The 27,997-nt window shown below is 43.6% G+C and overlaps 1 protein-coding gene across 2 annotated transcripts in view; it reads left to right on the forward strand.

Annotated features, from left to right (window-relative positions):
- LOC122926889 (coiled-coil domain-containing protein 50-like) overlaps nt 1–27,997 on the forward strand; it is a 95,475-nt gene that overhangs the window by 22,887 nt on the left and 44,591 nt on the right. For both annotated transcript variants that reach the window (XM_044278406.1, XM_044278407.1), the window contains exons 3-5: nt 11,689–11,751; nt 12,392–12,521; nt 14,264–14,354. In XM_044278406.1, the coding sequence (XP_044134341.1) occupies nt 11,689–11,751; nt 12,392–12,521; nt 14,264–14,354 (284 nt within the window). The remainder of the gene's footprint in view (nt 1–11,688; nt 11,752–12,391; nt 12,522–14,263; nt 14,355–27,997) is intronic.

Genomic DNA, 27,997 nt, shown 5'->3' on the forward strand with positions numbered 1-27,997 from the left:
CACACTGTGCGCAGCCACAGCACAGCCGAGGACCATAAAGCGGTGAGTACAGAGCCTTCACTGCTTCCTGGTCCTCCGGTACTAATGAGTGCTTCCATAAAGGAAGCGCTTATTAGTAATCACCCCATAAGACACAGGAACATTTTTGTGTTAATGCGTCTTATGGGGTGAAAAATATGGTATATATTACTTATAGTTGAGTACAGTTTTCCAATTTCTGCATAAAAAAAATTAGATTTTTGGATAAATTGTCTATAAAAAAAATAATCAAAATTTAGGTTGGAAACCTGAGATAAATCCGTGCAACTGTTGATGGTGTGGGGTAGGCCTCATGTTCTGATCGGTTGGCAGCCATACTAAAACATACGGGTACCTTTTGTCTCTGTTACTGTTCAGCAGAAACTAATTATATCTATCAGACTTGTACCAGAACGAAGAGGAAAAGATGAATTTATCACTTGATGACTGTTTAGCTTGGTTTGGTGCCAGCTGCTGGTACCAAGCGTTGGCTGAATCTGTAACTACAGCTGACGCCAAAATAACAGCCCGGACGCTCACTACTCTGCGCTTTTCTAGAAAACAAACAGTAACAGATTCTCAGCCGTGGCAGTGAGAGCCAGAGATACATCTAATGGGCCTGACAACATTGCTCAACCCACAAGAATCGCCCAATTTTCTCCGATACCTGAAAACTTCATACAACCCCTACCCCTGTATGGCTGCCTAACCTATAGGATTTAACATTCAGGACTATAGGAAAGCTAAGTGACGACCTCTGAGGGAGCTGAAATGATAGCCATATTGACTGGTACACAGCTTTCCCAGGATCGGATCACTTATTTTGTTGTCACTACGTTCGGTGCATACGCTGAACCTATGGCACTGGCATGAAATGCATGAAACGGAATAAAAGAAAACATTTGTTGCCCTTGCAGTGGCGTGCCTAGGGTGTTTGGCATCCGGGGCGGGTCCTTTCTCTCACAGTAGTATTGCCCTCACTGTACAACCTTCACAGTAGTTTTGTACAGATGTGTTCCCCCACACAGTAGTTATGCCCACATTGTGCCCTCTCAAAATAGTTATGCCCTCTCTTTGCCCCTTTCACAGTTGCAATGCCCCCCTCACACTAATAATCCCCATTGGGCTCCCTTCACAGTAATAATGACCACTGTGCCCCCTTTGTAGTAGTAATGACCACTGTGCCCCCTTTGTAGTAGTAATGACCACTGTGCCCCCTTTGTAGTAGTAATGACCACTGTGCCCCCTTTGTAGTAGTAATGACCACTGTGCCCCCTTTGTAGTAGTAATGACCACTGTGCCCCCTTTGTAGTAGTAATGACCACTGTGCCCCCTTTGTAGTAGTAATGACCACTGTGCCCACTCTTTATTTAAAAAACAAAACAAAAAACAAACAGTAACTACTTACCTTGTCTCATTCCTAAAGCTCACATACCTATCTTCCCTGCAGGCACAGATTGCTCTGCGTGGGCGGAGCTTATGCAGATTTCCAAGCTGCAGACTCCGCCCACACAGGTCGGCAGCACGATCTGTGCCTGCAGGCTGAATGGTCTTCCTGCTTCCACCATTCTGTACCCCTCGGGCCTGAAGGAGGGGAGGAGCGTGGGGAGCTGAGCGGTGAGGGACAGGACCGCAGCTCCCAGCGATGAGCGCTTCCATCTGTATTGATGGAAGCGCTCATTGCTTCTGGAGTCGGCACCTGGGACGGACCACCCCCCAAGCCCCCCCTTAGTACACCACTGTGCCCTTGCCAACCAATCACAGTGCCGCTTTCAGTTTTTACCGTGCTGTGGAAAATTGAAAGCTGTAGTGTGATTTGGTTGCTATGGGCAACAATGTTGGAAAAAGCACAGCAGTCTATATACCTTTTTTAAATACCATAGAAAAAAACATGGCATGCCAAGGAGTGTCCCCCATTATGTTTACCGAAAGGGCCAACAGGGGGCAGACTGGGAACTTAAAGTGGCCCTGGAAAAGAAACTAAAAGTGGCCCCATGTTGTAGGTAGGTCCAAAGAGAGAGTGCGGGGAAACGCAAGTAGGCAAAGCCAGCAATACCATAGTGCAGAACACTATACCGCCCCAGCAGAAGCAAATACCACAGTGCAGCACATCATACTACCACCTGCACCGCAGGTGGCCAGGTGCATAGGAGATGTATCTGGCTGGTGGCTGAGGATGGATTGGGTGGCCCCCCAAGGCATAGGCCCACCAGGAAATTTCCCTGTAGCGTCTATGGCCAATCTGAGGGCCAATATATGAATCCCAGATTGCAGGAGATATTAAGCCTCACCCTAGTCAGCCTGGATACTCCCCCTCTATATAAAATGTACATAACCCCCTCCTTGGTGGTCTGGTTCGCAAACCTCTGAATTGTTGGCAAGTGTGATTATTCATGCTTACTAACATTTGAAACCCAAATCTCTGAACGTTTGAAGCCTTGCCCCATTTTGTCAGGGTGCACCGCCGGTAGGGTCCTTGTACGCATGAATTTGTCTCTGGAGGTTTTTTATGTTTTCTTTTTTAACCCATAAAAAAAGTTACATTTAGCAGTGTTTTTTGTTTTTATTTTACCACCAATGGGGAGATTTATCAAAACTGGTATAAAGGAAAACACCTGCTGCATTTTTGAAAAGAAGCAAGAAACAAAAAAAAAAAAGCTACTAGCAAAAAGCGATTGTGTGTCCTGCATTTCATATTTCAGACTTCAGCTGTCTGGAGCTGGTGTTTTTACAGCAAAAAATGCCAAAAAATGAAAAAAAAACTGTGTGAAAGAGGCCTCATAGTGCAAATTAGCATTAACTCTGCCCCCTTTGTGGTCCATCCCACAAGCGAGTCCCAATAAAATCGGGACTGTGGACATGCATTATATGGTATGGACTAGTTTTGGGGTATATGTGGGGTGCATTTCCTGATGTACAGATGCAGCAGGGTTAAGGTGGGTTTACACGTCCCCATGTTACAGCTGATTGTCGGGAAGCTGCTCGCTCAGTGAAGGAGACATTTACATGCAGCGATCTCCTTCACAGTATGAGGACCATACAGAACCATTGTTTCTGAGCAGCAGATCGCCGTTTAGACCACACAATCTGCTCCCCAGGAAGATGATTGGTGTGCCTGCATGAACGACCGGATCACCCGATGGATGAACGTTTTGCTTGTTCATCGTGTGACCGGTGGCAGGTTTAGATGGCCAAATCTGGACGATTATTGCTTCGTCTAAATCCACCTTTAACAGTCAGTCATAACGCATTAATTAGACGTGATAACTCGCCAAGTGTGTGTGTCTGCTACATCCATATATGCTGAACCAAGGGGGGGAAAAAATGTGCGAGTCATTTATGCCAGCAGGTTGAGAGTTAATTCCCCCTGCTGCAGTACTTTATAAATGAAGTCCTGTCTCCGGGGACCGGGCAGAGTAATAGAGTGGTTTGGCAGTTTGCGATGATTCCATGACCTCACTGCAGTCCCCGTGGGCAGCGGGCAGTCCGTCCATCTCTAAAGTCCTTTCATTTATGCTTTTTAACATGATCTCACCGAACATCTGCTGGAGGGTACAAAGGTTTGTGTGTGCTGCTCCCTGGCAAGGCCATACCGAGCTCTTCATCCTTTGCATCTGTCCGTAACAAGACCCCTTACCATTACCTTACAGTCGGACCATCTGCACCTCCGATAGAATGATTTCTGCATCTGCTCCATAACAGGACCCCTCACCATAACCCTAGTGTCTGACCCTCTGCACCTCCGATAGAATGATTCCTGCATCTGCTCCATAACAGGACCCCTCACCATAACCCTAGTGTCTGACCCTCTGCACCTCCGATATAGAGCAGATGAAGATATCATTCTATCGGAGGTGCAGAGGAGCAGACACTAGGGTTATGGTGAGGGGTCCTGTTATAGATGCAGAAATCATCCCATCAGAGGAGCAGACACTAGGGTTATGGTGAGGGGTCCTGTTATGGAGCAGATGCAGGAATCATTCTATCGGAGGTGCAGAGGGTCAGACACTAGGGTTATGGTGAGGGGTCCTGTTATAGAGCAGATGAAGATATCATTCTAACAGGACCCCTCACCATAACCCTAGTGTCTGACCCTCTGCACCTCCGATAGAATGATTCCTGCATCTGCTCCATAACAGGACCCCTCACCATAACCCTAGTGTCTGCTCCTCTGATGGGATGATTTCTGCATCTATAACAGGACCCCTCACCATAACCCTAGTGTCTGCTCCTCTGCACCTCCGATAGAATGATATCTTCATCTGCTCCATAACAGGACCCCTCACCATAACCCTAGTGTCTGACCCTCTGCACCTCCGATAGAATGATATCTTCATCTGCTCCATAACAGGACCCCTCACCATAACCCTAGTGTCTGCTCCTCTGCACCTCCGATAGAATGATATCTTCATCTGCTCCATAACAGGACCCCTCACCATAACCCTAGTGTCTGACCCTCTGCACCTCCGATAGAATGATATCTTCATCTGCTCCATAACAGGACCCCTCACCATAACCCTAGTGTCTGCTCCTCTGCACCTCCGATAGAATGATATCTTCATCTGCTCCATAACAGGACCTCTCACCATAACCCTAGTGTCTGACCCTCTGCACCTCCGATAATTTCTGCATCTGCTCCAGTAGTTTGTAACTCTTCACAATGCAATTTTCTTTCTTGTTCAAGAAGGTAATGCCAGAACTATAGTGTAGACCAACATGGTCACAAGCGCAGGTGCGCATGACCAGAAGGAAATTTTTAGGGATTTTCCAAGATTTGTACACAATGGCTGTATTCCTCCCAAAACACTACCACACGTGTCAGATATTGCAGCTCAGCCCTTTTCACTATAATGGCGCTGAGCTGCAATACCCAGATTCTGACAGGTGTGGTGCCCTTTTTGGAGGAACCCCCTTTTTGTACACCTTTTTTTTAAATACTGTTGATGTTTGCTTAGCATAGGCCATCAGTGTTTGACCGGTGAGGATCAGTACCATCAATTGTCCATATTGGAGGCTGTGCGTACTTCTATAGGTCAGCAGCGCAGGGGCGGTCTTGCATGCAAGGCTGTTCCTGTGTGGATAGTGAAGGAGCACCATGGCCTCTTAGGCTGATCGCTGGAGATCCCAAGGATCTGCCAATTAGATAGTAGTAAGGCTAGGCCATCAATGTTTGAAGGTGTTCTCTGAGATTAGGAGAAGAGTTTGTACTTGTCCATGGTTTGTGTATGGCATTAAAGGGCATCTGTCAGCAGATTTGTACCTATGACACTGGCTGACCTGTGACATGTGCGCTTGGCAGCTGAAGGCATCTGTGTTGGTCCCATGTTGCTGAAAAAAATGATGTTTTATTATATCTAAATGAACCTCTAGGCGCAGCGGGGGCATTGCCTTTACACCTAGAGACTCTGCTCTCTCTGCAACTGCCGCTCCCTTTGCACTTTCATGGACAGGGCCAGGCAGGGAATGCATCATCACGCATACACCTATCATTCAAGGTGCAGAGGGCGCGACAGTTGCAGAGAGAACAGAGCCTCTAGGTGTAAAGGCAACGCCCCCATTGCTCCTAGAGCCTCATTTGCATATATTTAAACGTCATTTTTCTCAGTATTTAGGGCACATATGAAAATGGGACCAACACAGATGCCGTTAGTTGCCAAGTGCACATGTAACAGGTCAGCCAGTTTCATAGGTACAAAACTGCTGACAGATGCCCTTTAAAGCTCATCCACATTGACTGAGACTAAGCTGCAATACCAAACATAACCATTGAACAAGAGTGGTGCTGTGTCTGGAAAAAATATTATACCCCTTATTTTTCTTATCCCAGGCAACCTCTTCAAGTCCCCTGAATACCACTTTAGCTCTCATGTCTGTAGTCTGTAGTGTAGTATGTCATTCAGCTTCTGTGGACAGCTAAGTAACAACCCCTATGACACCGTAATGTCTGCTTTAGTCACCTACCTAAGTGTGAATGGTGCATTATGCCGCACATAGGAGGAACACCTGAGGGATTATTAGTCACATGCTCTGTACATACCGATAACTTTCGAGGTTTTCCAGATACAGATCTAAACATGTAGACAACATAGATTCTGGAAGTATGGCCTTGATCTGTTCCCAGGGTAGAGCTGGCGGCTGGATTCTGGTGTAGCAGAGGCTGTTCTTTCTGACTCCACGCCTGTCATACAATATCTGCTCATGATTCAGCTAAATGTGTAGGTGTTCTACATAGGGAGAGAGGCGAAAGCCGCTTACAGACACCTCTGGAGGCAACATATCTCCTGTGAGAACAAAAGGGTCGGGCATTGTGAAATTCAGCACACCTGTTCCTTCTTTCCCTTGACATCTGGCTTTGGGGGAGCATTGGGACACACCTATACACAGTAGCTGGTTGTGGGGCTCTTTAAAAATTGGTGGGTTTGGCTGATATTCATATCATTTGTATAGGGGTCTTAAAGAGGTTGTCTTAATTTGCAGACAGATGTCTGCCTGAATTGTATCTGTACCTTCTTAACCTCCTCCTGGACGCATCGGCGCGTCATCTCGCGAGACGCGAGATTTCCTGTGAACGCGCGCACACAGGCGCGCGCGCTCACAGGAACGGAAGGTAAGCGAGTGGATCTCCAGCCTGCCAGCGGCGATCGTTCGCTGGCAGGCTGGAGATGTGATTTTTTTTAACCCCTAACAGGTATATTAGACGCTGTTTTGATAACGGCGTCTAATATACCTGCTACCTGGTCCTCTGGTGGTCTCTTTTGTTTGGATCGACCACCAGAGGACACAGGTAGCTCAGTAAAGTCGCACCAAACACCACACTACACTACACCCCCCCCGTCACTTATTAACCCCTTATGAACCCCTGATCACCCATGATCACCCATATAAACTCCCTGATCACCCCCCTGTCATTGATCACCCCCTTGTCATTGATCACCCCCCTGTCAGGCTCCGTTCAGACGTCCGTATGATTTTTACGGATCCACGGATACATGGATCGGATCCGCAAAATACATGCGGACGTCTGAATGGAGCCTTACAGGGGGGTGATCAATGACAGGCGGGTGATCACCCATATAGATTCCCTGATCACCCCCTGTCATTGATCTCCCCCCTGTCATTGATCAGCCCCCTGTAGGGCTCCATTCAGACGTCCGCATGTGTTTTGGTATCCATGGATCCGTAAAAATCATGCGGACGTCTGAATGGAGCCTTACAGGGGGGTGATCAATGACAGAGGGGTGATCACCCATATACACTCCCTGATCACCCCCTGTCATTGATCACCCCCCTGTAAGGCTCCATTCAGACATCCGCATGTGTTTTGCGGATCCGATCCATGGATCCGTAAAAATCATACGGATGTCTGAATGGAGCCTTACCAGGGGGGTGATCAATGACAGGGGGGTGATCAGGGAGTCTATATGGGTGATCACCCCCCTGTCATTGATCACCCCCTCCCTGTAAGGCTCCATTCAGACATTTTTTTGGCCCAAGTTAGCGGAAATTTTTTGTGTTTTTGTTTTTTCTTACTAAGTCTCATATTCCACTAACTTGTGTCAAAAAATAAAATCTCGCATGAACTCGCCATACCCCTCACGGAATCCAAATGCGTAAACATTTTTAGACATTTATATTCCAGACTTCTGCTCACGCTTTAGGGCCCCTAAAAAGCCAGGGCAGTATAAATACCCCACATGTGACCCCATTTCGGAAGGAAGACACCCCAAGGTATTCCGTGAGGGGCATATTGAGTCCATGAAAGATTGAAATTTTTGTCCTAAGTTAGCGGAAAGTGAGACTTTGTGAGAAAAAAACAAAAAAAATCAATTTCCGCTAACTTATGCAAAAAAATAAAAATTTCTATGAACTCGCCAGGCCCCTCATTGAATACCTTGGGGTGTCTTCTTTCCAAAGTGGGGTCACATGTGGGGTATTTATACTGCCCTGGCTTTTTAGGGGCCCGAAAGTGTGAGAAGAAGTCTGGGATCCAAATGTCTAAAAATGCCCTCCTAAAAGGAATTTGGGCACCTTTGCGCATCTAGGCTGCAAAAAAGTGTCACACATCTGGTATCGCCGTACTCAGGAGAAGTTGGGCAATGTGTTTTGGGGTGTCATTTTACATATACCCATGCTGGGTGAGAAAAATATCTTGGTCAAATGCCAACTTTGTATAAAAAAATGGGAAAAGTTGTCTTTTGCCAAGATATTTCTCTCACCCAGCATGGGTATATGTAAAATGACACCCCAAAACACATTCCCCAACTTCTCCTGAGTACGGCGATACCACATGTGTGACACTTTTTGCAGCCAAGGTGGGCAAAGGGGCACATATTCCAAAGAGCACCTTTCGGATTTCGCTGGCCATTTTTTACAGATTTTGATTGCAAGGTACTTCTTACACATTTGGGCCCCTAAATTGCCAGGGCAGTATAACTACGCCACAAGTGACCCCATTTTGGAAAGAAGACACCCCAAGGTATTCCGTGAGGGGCATGGCGAGTTCCTAGAATTTTTTATTTTTTGTCGCAAGTTAGTGGAATATGAGACTTTGTAAGAAAAAAATAAAAATAAAAAATCATCATCATTTTCCGCTAAATTGTGACAAAAAATAAAAAGTTCTATGAACTCACTATGCCCATCAGCGAATACCTTAGGGTGTCTACTTTCCGAAATGGGGTCATTTGTGGGGTTTTTCTACTGTTTGGGCGTTGTAGAACCTCAGGAAACATGACAGGTGCTCAGAAAGTCAGAGCTGCTTCAAAAAGCGGAAATTCACATTTTTGTACCATAGTTTGTAAACGCTATAACTTTTACCCAAACCATTTTTTTTTTTTTTATCAAAGACATCTAGAACTATAAATTTTGCGAAAAATTTATATATGGATGTCGTTTTTTTTGCAAAATTTTATTCTTAACTTCTAGTAGAAATAATAGAGGAATGGGACAACATACAGACATAAGAATAGATGCTCCAGAGTTGTTAGTACGTGAAGAATGCATGAAGCTATTAAAACAGGAATGTCAAGAGTTGTGAAAAGTCCTCTTAAAAATGTTTGATATATCATAGTGACAGATTAAAGGTTATGATCTGTGAGGGTCTGAGTGCAGAGGTCCCCACTGATCGCTAAACTATGGAGTTGGAAGGGCTCAGATAGGGCACTGTCTCTCTTTGCTGCTGAAGAATGGAGATGGGCTCCTAAACTTTCTGTTGATAGTCTTCAGCAACAAGCACTTCATGTGAGGGCTTTTAGCAATTGTCTGGGGAAGGGAGGGGGGTCTCAGCATTTGCACACCCACTTATCAAGACCTTTTGATATGTTAAATGAGGTTCAGTTACAATTGGGATTATGCCTACATCTGCGTTCTGCAAATCTGGTAGACTGTTCTGGCCAGGGGTGGACTGGGAACTTAAAGTGGCCCTGGAAAAAATACTAAAAGTGGCCCTGTTTTGTAGCCTTGTCCAAATTGATGGAAAGCAGGGCCAGCAATACCTTATTGTGGCACATTATACCACCATAACAGAGCCAAATACCACAGTCCATCACAAAATACTGAGGCCAAAAGCACAAAATACATCCCCAAAAACTTCCACTGGCTGGCCGCGAGGAGGGCTCAGGCGGTCTATGGCTAGTCCGCCCCTGGTGCCAGCAGAGGAGCTGACAATTGGAATTACCAAATCACTGAACACTGCTAGGGCCCATCCTAACCCCCATTCACTATAATCCGCCCCTTTTCCGGTGTGACTTCCGGATCCCATTATAGTGAAAGGAGATCCAGTGTGCCCTGGCGATGTCTGGCTATGCTGGATATGGTAATTCTGGTAATCTGCTCCTCTTCCAGGACAGACTATCCGATTTAAACCTGGGGTTGTCTCACTTCAGCAGAAGATACTTATGAAGACAGTTAAGTTAATACAAGCCACTTACCTACGTATAATTATCCATATTGCCTCCTTTGATGGATGGATTCATTTTTCCATCACATTATACACTGTTCATATCTAGGAGCTGCGACCACCCAGAAATCCAGCAGCATGGTCGTGTTTGTACACTATAGGAAAGGGTGCCGGCCTATGCACACTCCTGGCCACCAGAGAGGCTGGTGCTTTTTCCTATAGTGTGCATGCACGACCACCGCTGCTGGATTGTTGGGTGGTCATAACCTCTAAAACAGGCAGTGTATAATGTGATGGAAAATAAATCAAACCAGCAAAGGAGACAATATGGACAATCCCAACACATTAGTAAGTGCCTTGTATTAACTTCCTCTACATGATAAATGCTATTTGCTAAAGGGAGACAACCCCTTTAAGCATATCGGAGCTTAACCTTGTTGCATGCTCTGTATCAATATGATCAGGAAGGGATTTCACCCTGTGGATGTAAACAATGAATGCTTACATTCATTGACAGCAAGTAGAGATCTTGAAAATTATGACCAGTTTTTTCACTGTGTAAATAAAAACACATGTATGAAACTTGCAGATATGCGTCGTGTTTCACTTTATTTCTAGGAAAACCGGGGGTTTTCTTGTTTCGAAAAAACCATTCTGTAGTAAATTATTAGGGAAATCTCAAAGCCAAGCAATTTTTGAAGGTACTGTGCAATGTCTCATTTCTCCTGTGATGGCGCCACAAGCAGATAGACCACTTGCTGTCAGGATTCCCCGCAGTTACAGCTCATCACTGAGGTTCTAAGCAGGAGGTCATCCCATGATCAGCGTATCAGAAAAAGGGATGGTCTAAAGCCGGATCAGACAATTGGTCTTTAACTGCATTTTGACGCTAATAATATATAATATAAATAAATAAATATATATATATATATATATATATATATATATATATATATATATATATATATATATATTAATTACACATTATTCTGTCCTAATAATATATATTTATTACATTATTATGTCCTTGACTAAGCAGCTGTATGTAGTGGAGCCAATACGTGCAGTGCGGACCTTCACACCGTCCTATAAATGGCCTTTAACACCGCAGGAGATGGCTTGCCTGCTCTTGTATTTTATCTTCTCCATTGTTTGAGCACAGTGGGAACATTCCTCCTTTGCTTCTGCTTGTTTTCATTCCAACTCCATTGCAAGTTTTTTTTCTTTTTGTGCCAGGGCGCAGGCCACTAACATTGCTTGAAGTTGTGTGTACTACACCATAGAAACCAACTTAGACTTTTTTTTTTTTTTTTCCTGTAGTCCGACTTTCTCAAAAAAAACAAAAAACTTTGGTTAAAGTAAAGCTGTAGATCTGCAACAGTGGTTTCCAGCAGTTGGAAAACTACAACTCCCAGCCTGTCTGGACATACTGAGCAGTAGTTTCACATCAGCTGGTAAGACACAGGTCGAGGGGCCTCTTTAACACCACCATTGATGATGGACTTGACCGGGGAAAAAAGCAACTGTTCCACTGCATAGTGTCTGACAGCAAGCTTGTTGATTGTTTCCAATACCAGCCAGCTCTGCACTGGATTGCAGATTGGTGTATGCACTATAGGCTGACTTTAAAGGCTCAATCTGATATGCAGACTAGTCTGTGGCCAGTCATCGAGGCTGCTCATGTAGATTTAGAGGCTTTTTGTTTCATAATCCTCTTTTGTGGAAAACAGTGTATTATTCTGATTTTGTTTTCCCTCTCTTTTGTATTGTTTTAGTTTGCCGGGATTTTGCCGTTCTTGAAGATGGTGCACTGGCTCATTGCCTGCAAGAACAAGAAAGTAAGTTGTAAGAAACCGATAGTTCGGTAATAAAATCGGATATCTTGCACAAATTAACTAATCCTGACTGTCCGTGTTCAGGGCAGGTTTTAAACAAAATTTCGCCCAAGGCAAGAAGCATGGTGCCCTCTTCCCTGCTTGTTTTTCTTATCATTTCAGCCCACATAATAACGCCATATAGTGACAAGATGGTACTGACATATACAGGACTCACCATTCCCATATAATATAAAATGTATATAAAATTCTCAGCCAGCAATGCAATTGTGTCGCGTGCACTGAACCCGCACCTATACCCACGGGGCTAAAAGTAAAGTACAAAACGAAATCGCTACAATGTCGGCTCTCAAGGCACAAGCAGATATTTGAAGTCACATATTATAGAGTATATAGTAGTATGTAGAAAAAATATTAAATTGCATTATTTTTACTATGTGTATGTGAATTCCCATATAAAGTTATGCGGAGTGGTTTAAAGTAGATCCTGGGGATCCTATCCTCGGGGAGCTGGGCAAATGACTTTTAAATCCCCCCTCTAATTAGTTGCCTCATGACGACTACACAGTCTTATTAGAACTGTATTTTTATTTTGGAGTGATGCCTCTCGCCTCACCTCTGTACATGTCTGTATAATTCTCAGTTGAGCAGCACTATGCCTTCAACGTCCGGAAGAATAAGCTGGTGCAAAAGGACATCCGAATAGCTAAGAAGCTTCAGGATGAAGAAGATCAACAGAGCAAAGTCTTCAGCCTCGAACAACAGAAGCAAATGTGAGTTGATAACTTTAAGGGAACCTGTCATCAACTTTATGCTGTCCATACTAACGGCAGTATAAAGTACAGACAGGTGAGATGATTTCAGCGGTCTGTCATTTATAAGTTAACAGTAAGTGGTTGCCGAGAACCAACATCACAATGATTGCAGACTGGGCCTGGAAAAGAGTCACGGCCACCTGAGAAGAGTCCTGGTTATTCATGAATTCCTGCTCTCCTGCCCACCTGCTGATGACTGACAGTCTAATACCCAGTTTTCTCCCTTTCTCTCTAGGAGAGAACTGCCAGTCATCAGCAGATGGCGAGAGAGCAGGAGATTATGTATAACCAGGACTCTTCTCAGGGAGATTTGACTCTTTTCAAGGCCTGGGCTGCAGTGATTATGATGCTGGTTCTCAGCAACCACTTACTTGTAGCTCATCATTGACACATCGCTGAAATCAGCATTTCTGTCACTATTTTATGCTGCCCTCAGTGAGGTCAGCATAAAGTTGATGGGTTCCCTTTAAAAGAGTTTTATAAAATCAGAAGAAAGGGCTTTTTAGTGCCACTTGTGTTCATAGGCCTTTTATGATATTGCAGCATTAAAGTTATTGGGCTCAGCTGCAATACCAGGCACAGCCTATAGACACACGTGGTGCTGTTTATGGAGAAAAGTATATACCCAAAGGCATAGCTAGGGGTTATGCGAAATGGACAGCTAAACATATCAGTGGCCTGAATGGGCCCCAACAAAGTATCACCACTACCATTATCACTAAATATGGACTTAATATTACCATGCTTTTACTGAAAAACATACCATACAAAGACCAGTATTGCCACTACACAGTGACCATATAGTGGTAGATACAGGTTATACAGCGCTCAGCACACCATATATGGGATTACAGTACAGTGACTTACATTTGATTCACATGTTCTCTGACTGGAGTCATTCACGTTTCCCTTCTTTTCCATCTGGCCCAGACCACCATGATGACTTCTTCCATCCATGACTTCTGCAGAGTTTGCAGCAGAGGCTCTTCACTATGTCAGCACCCACCATAACTTTCCCTAAACTAAACATGCTCTCTCTCCTGCATGTTTCCATTGCCTTTTACTGTACCTACTGCTGTGTGGCAAGATGCCACTATAAACTGTGCTTCATAAATAAGGTCATAACTATAATTGCCCCCCAGAATAGTGCCACATAGATATATAGTGCACCAGATGGTTACAGTGCACCACATAGTAAAAGTGGCAGGTTTTGCAGCCCACAGAGTGATTGTGCTCTACACAGTAATAATGCCTCTGCATACCCCCCTAATAAGTAATGTCCTCTAATTGATCCACACTCAGTTTCAGCCTTTATGCCCTAGAAAACCATAAACAGTGTACACATAAAATGTACTGTATATACAGGGCGGCATTTATTTAAATGATTCCATCTGAAAGAAATGCTCTGTCTTCTGAGTACACAGTTACTTGTGGGTTAATTCTAGAGTTGAGCGAAGTGAGCTTCGGATGCTCAATACAAAGTCGCTTCGTTCAAAACTTTGGAATAATACTGTACAAAGATTCGTCTCTGTATAGTGTTAGAATGTACGGGCTCTGATGAGCCAAAGTAAGTTGTTCATGAAGTCGCACGTGACTTTGTTGAATAAGTTCAGTAGTTGATTTTTAAAGTTTTCCACCGATGGAGATACTTTTGATACTTTGCTGTGGATGAATCATTGGTTTTGTTTTTGTGGCTGTAGAGAGGAGTTAGATTCTGAATACGCCCGGGCTGTTCAGGAAGAGCTGCAGAGGAAGGCCCAGGAGTGCCTGCAGAGGGAAGAGCAAGACAAGGTAACCCCTGCGGGAGCTGCACACAAACCATGTATTTGTTGTCCTTGTGCAGCAGGTTTGATAAAGAATACAAAGGAACACATTCCATTTCCCCATTAACCAATGACAGATCTGTTATTAAGAGGACTAATTAAAGGGCCAGTCAACCTTAAAGGGGTTGTCTCACTTCAGTAAATGGCATTTATCATGTAGACAAAGGCAATACAAGACACTTACTAATGTATTGTGATTGTCCATATTTCCTTTGCTGGCTTTATTCATTTTTCCATTACATCATACACTTTTCGTATCCTGGGGTTATGACCACCTTGTAAATTAGCAGCGGTGGTCGTGCTTGCAAACTATAGGCCGGTGCTTTTTCCTAGAGTGTGTAAGCACAGCCACTGTTGCTGGATTGCAGAGTGGCCATAATCCCTGGAAACGAGCGGAGTAAAATGCCATGGGATGGGAAAAAGTAAAGGAGGCAATATGGACAATCACAATACATTAGTAAGTGCCTTCTATTTACTGCATCTACATGATGAATACCAGTTGCTGATGTGAAGCTTTACAGTTAAAGGGGTTATGCCACCCCTGAAATGCCCACCCATATGCACGGGCATGCGCAGAGTGCTCTTCATTAATTTCTGTGGGAGTTACGAAAATATCCAAGCAAATTCGCTTGGCTATTTTTGGAAATCCCATAGACATAAATGGAGAGTGCACTGAGCAAGCGCGGCCACCGCTTCATTCACCTCTATGGGAAAGCAGAGCCATACTCCCATAGAAATAAATGGAGGGTGGCCACACATGCATGGCTGTCCTCTGTTCACTTCGAGGTGTCCTGTTCTGGAGATAGGAGAGGGTCCCACCTCTAGGACGTGAACCTATCTGACATTGGTGGAATATCCAAGTGATATTCCACCAATGTCTTAGGTGAGACAACCCTTTTAAAGTACAAACTGTGAAAAAGAGCAGCTACACACATGGATGTAAATCTTGCTGGAGGTTCTCCAAAACAGAGATGCTAGAGAAATAATGGGTTAAGACTTTTTTTTTGGGCCACCATCATATCATTGGTTTCTGCCCATCCTGAAGTCCATATGAAATTAAGCATGTTCTTCTCGAATGATCATGTTTCTTAATTGTGAGCCAAGAAGATATAAAGTTGTATGTATGTATTTTTATTTTATTTTTTTCCTTGAAGGAACATACTTGTACTGCAACTTTCAACAAGTTGTCCATCCTCAAAATGCCCCAAACCAATAACTGTGTATATACGTACGTAAGGTGTAGAAAACAGAGAAGCAGTGATGTCCATATTTTACACCCCCATCGTGAGACTATGGCTAAACAGTCATTTGTTTGGTCAGTTTTATTGCTGAGGCTTCTTCTCAATAATGTGACTTGGGTACATTGACAACATAGCATCATGGTTGGCTCTATCTCTATGCAACAGAGCTTTTCATTTGTTACTGTAGATGCTTCTTTACTCTAAGGAATAAATCCCTTTGTAATACAACTCTGATCTTATTATGATGGACTCTGCTGGTCTTATGACTCCTCTCGGTCAATCGCCCCACAGAGAGGTGTTGGCATTGCAGCTAAGCTCCACTGAAATGAATTAAGCTGAGATGTATTACCACATACATCCTGTGGTTGGTATTTATTTATTTATTTAGGGTACTTTCACACTAGCGTGTAGTTTTCCGGTATTGAGTTCCGTCCTAGGGGCTTAATACCAGAAAAGAACTGATCAGTTTTATCCTAATGCATTCTGAATGGAGAGCAATCCGTTCAGTATGTATCAGGATGCATCAGTTCAGTCCCTCTTAAGTTTTTTGGCCGGAGAAAATACCACAGCATGCTGCAGTTTTCTCTCCGGCCAAAAGTCCTGAACACTTGCCGGAATGCCGGATTCGGCATTCATTTTCATTGAAATGCATTAATGCCGGATCCAGCCCCAAGTGTTCCGGCAAAAGGGATCAGTTTTTTCCGTCAGCGTGAGTGCAAACCATTAAATTTGTAAAAAAATTAATACCGTAATACCGGATCAGTTTTTCCAGATGACAACCGGAAAGACGGATCCGGTATTGCAATGCATTCGTGAGATGGATCCGCATCCGGATCAGTCTCACAAATGCATCCGTTTGCGTCCAGAGTTCCGGAATCCTCTGCCGCAAGTATGAAAGTACCCTATTTTTTATTTCTTTTTTTTATCCTGTAACATACAGCATAGCTGCCAACAATCCCACCAACCAGGCGGTTTTATGCTCATTTAGCCCAAAGAGGCATTTCTTGGCATTTTTATGGCGTTCCAGATGGAATAGCACAGTAAGATGGTCTGTGATTGGTTTGCAACTCTAGAACATGCTTTCTTGTGGCTTTTGGTGGATCTGTTCGAAACCATTATTGATGCCCCAATGTAAGGGGAACTGGTGATAGACTCTCTTTTTAAAGGGAATCTGTCACTCCAATTTTGGACCATCATCTACAGTAATAAATCAGTTGTACTGCAGGTGTGGAGTCCAGATTGCTACTTTTTATTTTCCTACTGCCTCCTGTTCCCCCCCTCCATTGTTAGGGCCCAGAGCTACATTGAAGTACATTGCCAGGACTGCTGTGCATGCGCATGAGTCCCCTCCATTATGTTAGCACAGCAGTCCAGAATGTGTGTTTCAGTGCAGCTTTGAATGCCGACAGTGGAGGGGAACAGGGGGCAGTAGGAAAATAAAAAATAGTGATCCGGATTCCATATCTGCAGGACTACTCATGTATTGCTCTAGATCAGGGGTGCACAACCTGCGGCCCAGGGGCCACATGCGGCCCTTGATACCATTCTGTGCGGCCCCCAACCATCTGGTAACAGACATGTATGCCTATGTCTTGTGGCTGCTCACATGTATTTTTCATGTATTTCTCCCATTAGATGGAGGTTCCTGGAAGTGTAACTAGACATTAATGTTATTTAATGTGTGTTCAATATGCCATAAGTACAATATTTCAGTTGTTAATACACCTTTAAATTTTAATTTCGGCCCTCGTCATTGGTTCAGTCTGGCAATGTGGCCCCCAACCAGGAAACGTTGTGCACCCCTGCTCTAGATAATAGTCAAAAATCGGTGTAACGGATTCCCTTTAATTACAAACACTGTTCACTGCGACAAATACAGTTTTGTTTGCTATAATCGGTATCCAAATCTCTGTATGAATAGATTACCAAGCATGGAATGTGTTCATGAAATCCAACACATGACTCATTAGCAGATCTCTTTATAAATGTTGCATTCTTGGTTGGATTATTCCCATTGCTATTTCCCTACAGTTTATTGGGGGATAACCACTATATTTTTTTTTAAAGGGGTTGCTTGCCTTTGTAGAGCTTTTCTACAGACCCCACAGTGTGGCCGAATATTTATTATAGTTAATATGGTTGAAAAAAAAGACATCAGTCCATCAAGTTCAGCCAAGGGATGGGAGGGGACACAAATTTTTGAAAAAGGGAATCATATTTGCCTGATCCCAGACGCTGGGTTCTGGTTCGATTGCTTCCCTGCCGGCTCTGTAGTGGCTGGATCTTCCCCTATCAACATCTGGCCTGATGCGGGTCACGTGACCGACACAGCCAATGACTAGCTGCAGAGGTGACATGTGACCCAGTGACGTGCCACGTCATTGGGTGCAGTGATCACGTGATCCATGTCAGCATCTGGTTGTCAACTCTGGGAAATCCGGCACCTGCAGGGCAACGTTGGAGCCAGAATCCAGTGGTGGGGATCAAGTATGAATACACTGTGGGTCCAGCCACATTGTGGGGTCTGTAGAAAAGCTCTACAAAAGTGAACAACCCCTTTAAAGTTAAAAAGGCATACGGTAGTAGCCACACAGTAGTGCCACCTTTGAATTGTTCTCTAGGATATGCCATAAATCTGTATTACTTCGCAGAATGCCACTTTAAAGGGGTTGTAGAGAATTATAAAAACATGGCTGATTTCTTCCAAAAACAGTGCCACGCCTATCCACAGGTTGTGTGTTGTATTGCATCTCAGACCCTTTCACTTCTATAGAGCTGCTCTGCAATACCAGGCACGGCCCATGGACCAGCGTGGAGCTGTTTCTGAAAGAAAGGCACCAATTTTTTCTTCATTCTGTGAGCAAAGAAGTGCAGGAATGTTATGGTGGGTACAATTAAAATTGGAATAGCACCAAAATATACCTTTCCGTTTGTAGCTGTCCATGTCATTTGGACAAGCAAGAAGATAATATTGGTGGGGGATATTTCATCCGGATCCCTACATAGGAGCTGAGATAAACTTTAAAGAGGCAATTCCATCAGAATTTTTATTTATTTTTTTAAACTCCATATTGTCCGTTTCTCTTTTATTTTGTCAGTGCTGTGCCATTGAAAACTAAAAACAAAATGTTCTTCTGTAGCAGGCAAGGCAAATGATAAGACCTCCTATATAGACAGGAAATCTATTGTCAGTTTAAGCATTGCTGCTAGGGGAAGCTGTTATCTGAAGGGTAATCCTCATGATAATAGTAGGTGTACAGTTGGGATAACAGTATGACAGCTCTATTGTTCTCTCAATAGGCCTAGATAAAGATGACCACAGAAGAGCATTGCACTTATCAGTGTAATAAGGTATGAGGCTCTACTTAATTCACTCATCCCTTTCCCTCTTTGGTCTCACCGATGGTTTGAGTAGAAAAGTTAGGAGAGGCTGTTTGCCATGCTAAAAGTTCCAACAAAGAGGAAGTTAAAGAGCCAATATAGGAAGTAGAATACATGGAGTGACTTCATAAAATGATATCCAGAAAACCACCTGTTTTTTATGAAAAAAATAAATAAATTATATATATACACATATACACACACATAGAGTATTCACACACAGGCTGTCACTATTTAGTAAAGCCATAGCCTAATAGCACTCAGTACCTTATTTGTAGATGTGCCTTTGTTTCAACAATAGATGTTTTCTATCTTCTGAAAATCCAGTTTAGGCTACTTTCACACTCTCGTTTTGTGCAAGATCCGTTCAGATAATACAACCGTTTGCATCCGTTTAGAACAGATCCGTTTGTATTATCTTTAACATAGCCAAGACGGATCCGTCGTCAACACCATTGAAAGTCAATTGGGGACGGATCCGTTTCTATTGTGTCAGAGAAAACTGATCCGTCCTCATTGACTTACATTGTGTGCCATTGTGGCTCAGTTTCATCAGATGGACACCAAAACGCTGCAGGCAGTGTCCGCCTCCAGAGCGGAATGGAGACTGATCGGAGGCAAACTGATGCATTCTGAGCGGATCCTTCTCTATTCAGAATGCATTAGGTCAAAACTGATCCGTTTTGGACCACTTGTGAGAGCCCTGAACGGATCTCGCAAACGGAAAGCCAAAACGCAAGTGTGAAAGTAGCCTAATTTTTTATGCAACTGATCCAGTAAGGTGCCCAGAGGGACGTCACTCTTGCAGGAAGGAGCCCAGGCACGCCCCCTGCTAGTGCCAAGCCCACCCTCATACTGGGAGCAGGGAAAAGGGGGGCGGAGTTATGGCTTGAATGGAGTGACGCCCCTCTGGGCACCTTACTGGCTCATTTGCATACCAAATAAACTGGATTTTCAGAGGATAAAAACATCTATTACTGGAACAAAGGCACATCTGGAAATAAGGTACTAAGTGCTATTAGGCCACGGCTTTACTTCAATAGCGATTATCCTGGTGACAGATTTCCTTTAATATATGATTTAAAAAAATCCCTTTTAAGGAGCGCCAAACATCTAGGCACTAGGATTTAAAGGTCTTGGTTACTGGTTTCCAGTAACTGAATTCTCAGCACTAGCAGGGGTTCTGCGTTCTATAAAGCATAGCAGCCTTTTGAATTTGGTCATTGACAACCCCCCTCTGTGTCTGTATGTCAGAACAGAAAGTGTATTTAGTTGGAATCCCCCTTAAAGCTGTTGAGTCCTTCTACATTTCCTGAGTACAGTCGTAACAAAAATTTAGCAAATGGTACAAAATGGCCAACTTAACTTTTTTTGCCCTTTGAGGCCTGCCAGTAGCTATTTCTGCAGTGATGGACATTGAGTTTGTGCTGTGATTTAGGAGTGCGGTCTCCTCTTTTGTGTGTTCAGTCTTCCGAGACGCACATTTTGAAACCTTTTCCTAATTTAGTGTTAACTTTATTTTATATTTTTGAGGGTGGATGAGTCTTGGCAGAGCGTGGGTGTTGCTCTATGGAGTAGGTCAAGCGGCTGCCAGCGTCTGAGTCAGGCTGCATTTTTGAAATGCCACCCTGTTCTGGAATTATCGTGTTTACCTGCAAAAAAATCTAATGGCATTTGGCGGAACTTCTATTATAGCATTAATACACGTTAATGCTGTTAGTGCTACACGGGGAGTTTTGGTGATCCACAGTCGCAGTATTATTGTGACCACAATGATGCGATGCAAGATGTTTTTCAGGGCAGTCGTCTATGACCTTGTTTTTTGCAGGAGAACAATGAAGTAGCATCACCACAGTAATGGCGTGATTTTACCATGACAAAAACTCACCATTAAAGAGGTTGGCCCATCTGGCACATTGATGGCATATCGCTAGGCTATGCAATGAATGTCTAATAGGTGTGGATCCCACTTCTGGGACCTGCTCCAAGCTAGAGAACAAGGTTCCCGAAGTGAAGGGGATCGCACTAAGCATGTGCAGCCACCTCTCTATTACAGGACTGCTGGAAATAGACGGGCAAGCACTTGGGTGTGTTCAGAGCTCCCATTCTAGAGATATCTATAATGATGGCATATCCTAGAGATATGCCATCAGTACCCCAGATGGGAACAACCCTTTAAACCAAAGACTTAATCTCTTCAAAAAGGAGTTATTTAGCGTTCTAGTTTTCTATATGTCTTGTGTTTTTATGTTCTCTCTATGGCGGCTCTTGGAATCTGACAGCAGTTTAGCATGTCTCGTCATAACTGTGACCTAATTCCTGAGGTTTCATTGCATCATTGGAGTATACATGAGACATTCCTAATGCCAGCGAGCAAACCAGAGATCTTTTTTACACTGATGTCAAAGCCATATTGCTGGCAGCCAAGAATGGACACTTAGTTAATGGGGTAGTCTGGTTATATCAGCTTTTCCCCTATCCATGAGACAAATCACGAGAATAGGGGCAATACACCACATGGGCTTCCCGAAATGAACGGAGCAGCAGGTTGAGCATGCGCACTGCCTCTTCATTCATCTCTATGGGACTGCCTAAAATAGTTGGGCGGCGCTGTACTCTGCTATCCCCGACAGTCTCACAGAGAACAAATGGAGCAGCATAGCAGATGCTCGACCTGCCACTCACTCTCCTGATCATTCTCATAATTGTGGGGGTCCCAGTGGTCAGAACTCTGCCTACCTAATAGTGGTCTCTTTTCCAACAGAGCCCCTATAGGTTTAATGGACCCATAGGCCTCAATTATACAAACGGAGGGTCAAAGTAATGCTTGTGGTCGGTAACATCTGCCAGGACTTCTGCCTTTTTTTTTTTTTTACCGCATAGAATAGCGCAGCATACTACACTCTTCCATACAGAGTCATCCAGTGAAAAATGCACTTTTAGTTTGGGTGGAGACTCGAGGAAAGCTGGGCGACAAATGCTTTCAGTACCTTGGTTCCATTATTGGTGCCAACTATAATAATGGTTGAAGTCACTTTATAGCTTCATGACTGATTTTAGGTATAATGGTGCCCTGCATGATTTCAAGCAATAAAACTCTGAAGTTATATTGGCATTAGGCACGTCACAGACTAGTGTTTGTTCCAGGTCCATTTACCACGCACATCAGAAGTTCTGCTCTTGTTAGGAGGATTGTACTGTGCGGTCTTTGTTCTGAGCTTCAGAGATAATTAATTCATGTTAATGGAGAGTAAATTGTACATCAACTGGCGCCGTGGCCCAAAGGGTTGACTGTTTTATGACAATGTTTTTTTTAATTATTTATACATCTTAAATCTGAGCTCATGGAAGGGGCCGATATCTGACTGTATCGAATGATGAGTTGCAATACCAGGCACAGCCCGTTAATAGGAAAAATCCTGATCATGGACAATCTTTCTTTTCAGACTTTTTTAGAACAAGGAAACATATAAAACAAGGAAATATATATATATATATATATATATATATATATATATAATATAATTTTATTTTATTTTTTTTTATTTTTATTTTTATTGGAGTATATTAAAAAGTCACTGTATTATGGGGGTGTGCCATCATCTCATTGTTTGCTTTGCTAAACAAGGGCACATTTTTGTGGAGCCATTGGTGATGTATAAGACCACGTTGGTCAAGATTCAGCCTGGCTGCCTCCTCTGTGTATGGGCACACATTTTGTTACTATTCTACAGACTCGGGTGTCTGCAACGGGCGCCTCCCCATAGGGCCATCTATAGAACGTCCAAGGTTTAGGAAATGCCAAGTAGTATAGTGTGGCCATAAATGTCTTGCTGTGTGTCATGGTGCTCCTACCTGGATACGGCTGAACCCCAGGCTTTGACTTCGAAGCAATAAATGGAGGGAATAATTGAGGGATTAGAAAGAAAGATTGAGTCCAGACCTTGTATGTAATTGAACAGCAGCTTTACTTGAATAAACATTCATCAGAAACAGTCTTCAAGCTTTGTCTTAGTCCCAGAAGGCTTTAGCATCAAACTGGCAGGCAAACTCAATTCTGCTATATCTTTCCCTCACTCTGCTGTACTGACAAGCTAAGGCTACTTTCACACTAGCATATTTTTCAAATCCGTCATGGATCTGCAAAAACGCTTCAGTTACAATAATACAACCGCATGCATCCGTCATGAACGGATCCGGTTGTATTATGTCTTTTATAGCCATGATGGTCCGTCTTGAACACCACTGAAAGTCAATGGGGGACTGATCAGTTTTCTATTGTATCAGTTTGGCTCAGTTTCATCAAGCGGACAACAAAACGCTGCAGGCAGCGTTTTGGTGTCCGCCTCCAGAGTGGAATGGTGACTGAACGGAGCCAAACTGATGCATTCTGCCCGGATCCTTTTCCATTCCGAATGCATTAGGTCAAAACTGATCCGTTTTGGACTGCTTTTGAGAGCCCATGACGGATCTCAGAAACGGAAAGCCAAAACGCTAGTGTGAAAGTAGCCTAACTTGGTGTCTTTGTTTCCTCTTTATGCTGCACTTCACTCTTGTAGTCGGACTTATGTTCAGCCAAAAAGTAGGTTAAAATCCTGGCAGCTCCAACATGGAGTCTCAACTAGAACAAACCAGAACTGCTCCACCTCTTTCTTGTAGAAAGCAGGACTGGCCCACTTCTGCCCAAAGGGATGGAGAATGGAATAGTGAGTTCCATTCTATCTAACTATAGCTCTGCTGTGTTTCCTGCCACCTGCTGGTGAACCAGACAAATTACATAAACAGTTACACAACATTATTAGGAATGCACAGTTTTAAGGGACCTGGAAATAAATATATAGGTGAAATACAGGTTAGACCATAAAAGATAGTCGCAAGTTGCAGAAGTGGTAACACCACTCTGGGGTGTTACATGTCTTGTGATATTCAAAGACATCAACGCTTATTGTAGATATTTTTATAACCTGCAGTGGAATAAGCGATTCTCTACTATTAATAACCGGTCTCCTTGAAAACGGTGAGAGGTGCCGCCAGACTGTCGCATGCTTCCTCTCCTTCCCTTTTGGAGACGTTATCAGCAGGATTCGAGAACGAGATTCACTATTTATTTTGCTTTGGTTTCCTGTAATTGTTTTACTGGGATTTTTTTGCTTGAAATAGATCATAAGGTGTGTTTAGTTATTTGCGCTCTTAAGTCATATTCATGAAGCTGTAGTTTATTATTGTGGTTTTTCTTTTTACAGGGGACTTTCCAGAAGTTTGTTCTGATGACAACATGCCATTTTCAATTTTTTGTAATTTGCAGTGCTGTCATAGAGACCTTGTGTGGATCCAAATCATCCCCATCAATATCTACATCCTATTTGGTTTGTTTGTATATGTGCATTCATATGGGCAGTGATTTGAATGTTATCATGTTCTCCATGGAAGTACTACTCCCAGCAAAAGTTCAGAAGTAACAACAGGAGTCACAGCAGGAGAGCCAACCATGCTGAGATAACTGTACAATATCTGAACCTTAACTGAGTCTGTCAGCAGTTTTGACCATGCAAAACTGATGTCAGTTATGGGTAGTGTGTGTGTGTGGTGGTGGTGGTTGTTATCAGGAGTATTGAGAATATAAACTTATTCTGGCAGGTTCTGCTGTCTGCTCTTGGTTGGGTGTATTGGTCTCCTGATTGGATACTACAGCTGTCACTCAAACCAGATGGGCATGGCTGTGAAGCAGCTCACTGCAGAGAAGACTTCACAGCTCCACCTCCAGTGCACTTGTAGAAGCAAAACCTGCTGGAATAAAAGTTCATATTCATACTGCTCCTGATAATAAATTCTCAGCAAAAAAAAGTATGTTTGCCCTTCTCAACCCAGCAGCTACCTGGTGTAGTCAGCAGTTTTGCATGGTCAAAACTTCTACCAGATGCCTTGTAATTATATTATTGCCTTGCAGGAGAGAATTCATTACCGCATTGACTAACCTGCTGCTGCCAGTTTCTTGTCGTAACTTTTGTTGGTAGATGTGGTTTTAAAGGGTTTGGCCCACAAACCATGTGCTTCAGCTGGATTGGTGATAAATGTCTGATTGCTGATGAGTCTCACCACTGATCAGGAGAATCAGAGTCCCTCACCCCTCCGATTGGAGTTATGATCACGCAATTGTGCACTACTGATCCATTCACTGTATATGGGACTGAGATTGGCAAGTACGTTAAGCCTTAAACTGCAGTCAGTCTTATCTAATGATAAAATTGAGGTGTTAAAAGCATTTTTACAGAGGGGGACATTTTTTTGTGGTGGGGGACAACCAATATGACCACTGCTGGCTCCAGGTATATGCAGTCCTGTGGGTGACAGTCACAGTGAGCCCCAGATTTTCCCGAATCACCATAGGGTCCCTCAAGCCCAGTAGGCTCTAAGATCTGCCCAGGTCTTCCTGCTGAAGATGCTGGCTCTGCATGTGCCATTTTATTTCACAAAGTGGCCGTGACACACAACTTTTCCAGACTCCTAAATGTAAACCAAGCTGTGCAGGATTATGGGATTATATTTGCAGTGGGCTTGGTGCCAGAAATTTTGCCCTCTGATTTCTGCTGCAGATTTGTAATTTATCCCGTGAATCCGACCATACCATGTGTGGATATCCACCACGGCTTCAGTGCCAATAAGGGACATAATCTGCTGGTGTATAAACCACAACGTGATTCCTATTGGGAACAGTGGAACACTGATTTGGCATGGTTTCCACATGGATTTCAGGGCGGAATATGCTGTGGGAACATATTCTAATAATCCTGGCTGCGACTGTTGTCCCAGGACCCTCCATCCTGAACAGTTGTTGTTTTTGGAGCACGGTGTGAAAGGAAGCCGAATTCTTGTCTCACATCCCGGTCACTGTGCAGCCAGTTCCAGCTCTGCCCAGTATACAGAATTTAAAGGGTTCTTTTTAAAGTAATCGTTCCACTTTAGCTCTCTTTTGTTATATAATGACCGTTAACATCCCATGATATGTTAGGACGTTGCAGAATTCATCATAATACCTACCCCAATCCTCCATAACTTTAAAACTAACATTGTGTAACATCCAGATGAATGTTAAGACCCAAGGTTTCCCAGTAAGGCTACTTTCACACTAGCGTTAATATTTTCCAGTATTGAGATCCGTCAGAGGGTCTCAATACCGTAAAAAAACGCTTCCGCTTTGTCCCCATTTATTGTCAATGGGGACAAAACGTAACTGAACGGAATGCTCCAAAATGCATTCCGTTCCGTTCTTATACCGGAGAGAAAACCGCAGCATGCTGCGGTTCGCTTTCCATCCTGGGGTGCGGAGCAAGACCCACAATGCAAGTCAATAGGGACGGATCCGTTTTCTCTGACACAATAGAAAACTGATCCGTCCCCCATTGACTTTCAATAGAGTTCATGACGGATCCGTCTTGAGTATGTTAAAGATAATACAACCGGATCCGTTCATAATGGATGCAGATGGTTGTATTATCAGTAACGGAAGGGTTTTTGCTGAAACCTGTCGGCAATAACGCTAGTGTGAAAGTAGCCTAAATAACATTGCCCAGAGCATCACACTGCCTCCGCCAGCTTGCCTTCTTCCCATAGTGCATCCTGATGCCATCTCTTCCTTAGGTAAGCAACGTACACACCCATAATGTAAAAGAAAAAGATTGTGCCACCTACTTTCATTGCTCCTTGTTCCATTTCTGTTGCCCACATGCCTTTTGAAGGCTCATTTAAGAGTAGACAGCGGTCAGCATGGCTACGTAGCCCCCCAGCCTGCATGTTATGGCTGACTAGTATAATATTTTAAAAACACAGATTATTATTATTATCATTATTATTATTATTATTATTAATAATATTATTATGCAATCTGCAAAACTGTAACAGTCCTGTTCCTGAAGTGTAACTGTAGGTCAGTGTAGTGGCCAAGCCTCACCTTCTCTCGGATTCCTATCTGCACAGTAGAACGAGCTATTTCTATCCTTAGGGCTCATGCACACGACCGTACTGGCTCAGCGGTCCAAAATGCTCGGGCATCGGCCATGTGCACTCCGTATTGCGGTGCGGACCCACTGACTTATATGGCGTCCGTGATATGCAAGGTATGGCCAAAGATAAAACACATGGAGGCACGAACCCGGGAGAGCTTCGTAGTGTTTCCGTGGGCTTCTAATCCGTGCCTCTGCACCACAAAAGATAGGTGAAGTCCTATCTTTGGTCGTATATTGCGGATCGCGGACCCATTCAAGTCAGTGGGTCCCCATCTGCAGCACAGAGTGCACGCGGCCAGTAGTACTGACACTGAGCCCTTACGTTCATGTGCATGAGCCCTTGTATGCTATGAAAAAACTGTATGAGGCCTGCATTGCCACCTAGTGGTCACAAGCAGTATTGTTTTTAAAAGTAACGGTCTAACGTCTCCAACATACATAGACATTGTATAAGAAAATTAACTTCTATAATTGTGGTACTTATTCAGATACCGGTTGACATCCAGACCTGGTCACTGAGGACTCTTTCCTCCTGCTGCATTAATTCACATGTGACAGTCTGTACTGTAATTCTGGCATTTTATTTCAAAACATCGATTACATAAGCTTCTCTGGTTACAATTTTTTCTCACTTTTGTCCTATGTAAAATCCAGTCACATTTGCCAAGTCACAGCGGTTGTCCGTAGTCCTACATAACCACTATGGTTAACCAAATGATGACTCACGGTTGCGAAACCTGATAATAGTTGTATTACTCTGGAAGTTGTGACTTACACTGATGTGAGACTGGAGTTGCCGAGTTTTCTTATTGTCATATTCAGTCACACTTCCTAATATCTGCAAATTGTAGTTTACAGAAATATTGTGGCTTTAAGGTTCGGTAAAATAAGCAAAAGAATGGCCCGTGGGCAAAGCACTCTTTCTTCATCTGTTAAAGGGATTGTCCAATTAGCGAAACCTCAGAGCATACACCTCCATGGAACAT

The sequence above is a fragment of the Bufo gargarizans genome, chromosome 2, assembly GCF_014858855.1.
Source record: "Bufo gargarizans isolate SCDJY-AF-19 chromosome 2, ASM1485885v1, whole genome shotgun sequence".
NCBI lineage: Eukaryota > Metazoa > Chordata > Amphibia > Anura > Bufonidae > Bufo > Bufo gargarizans.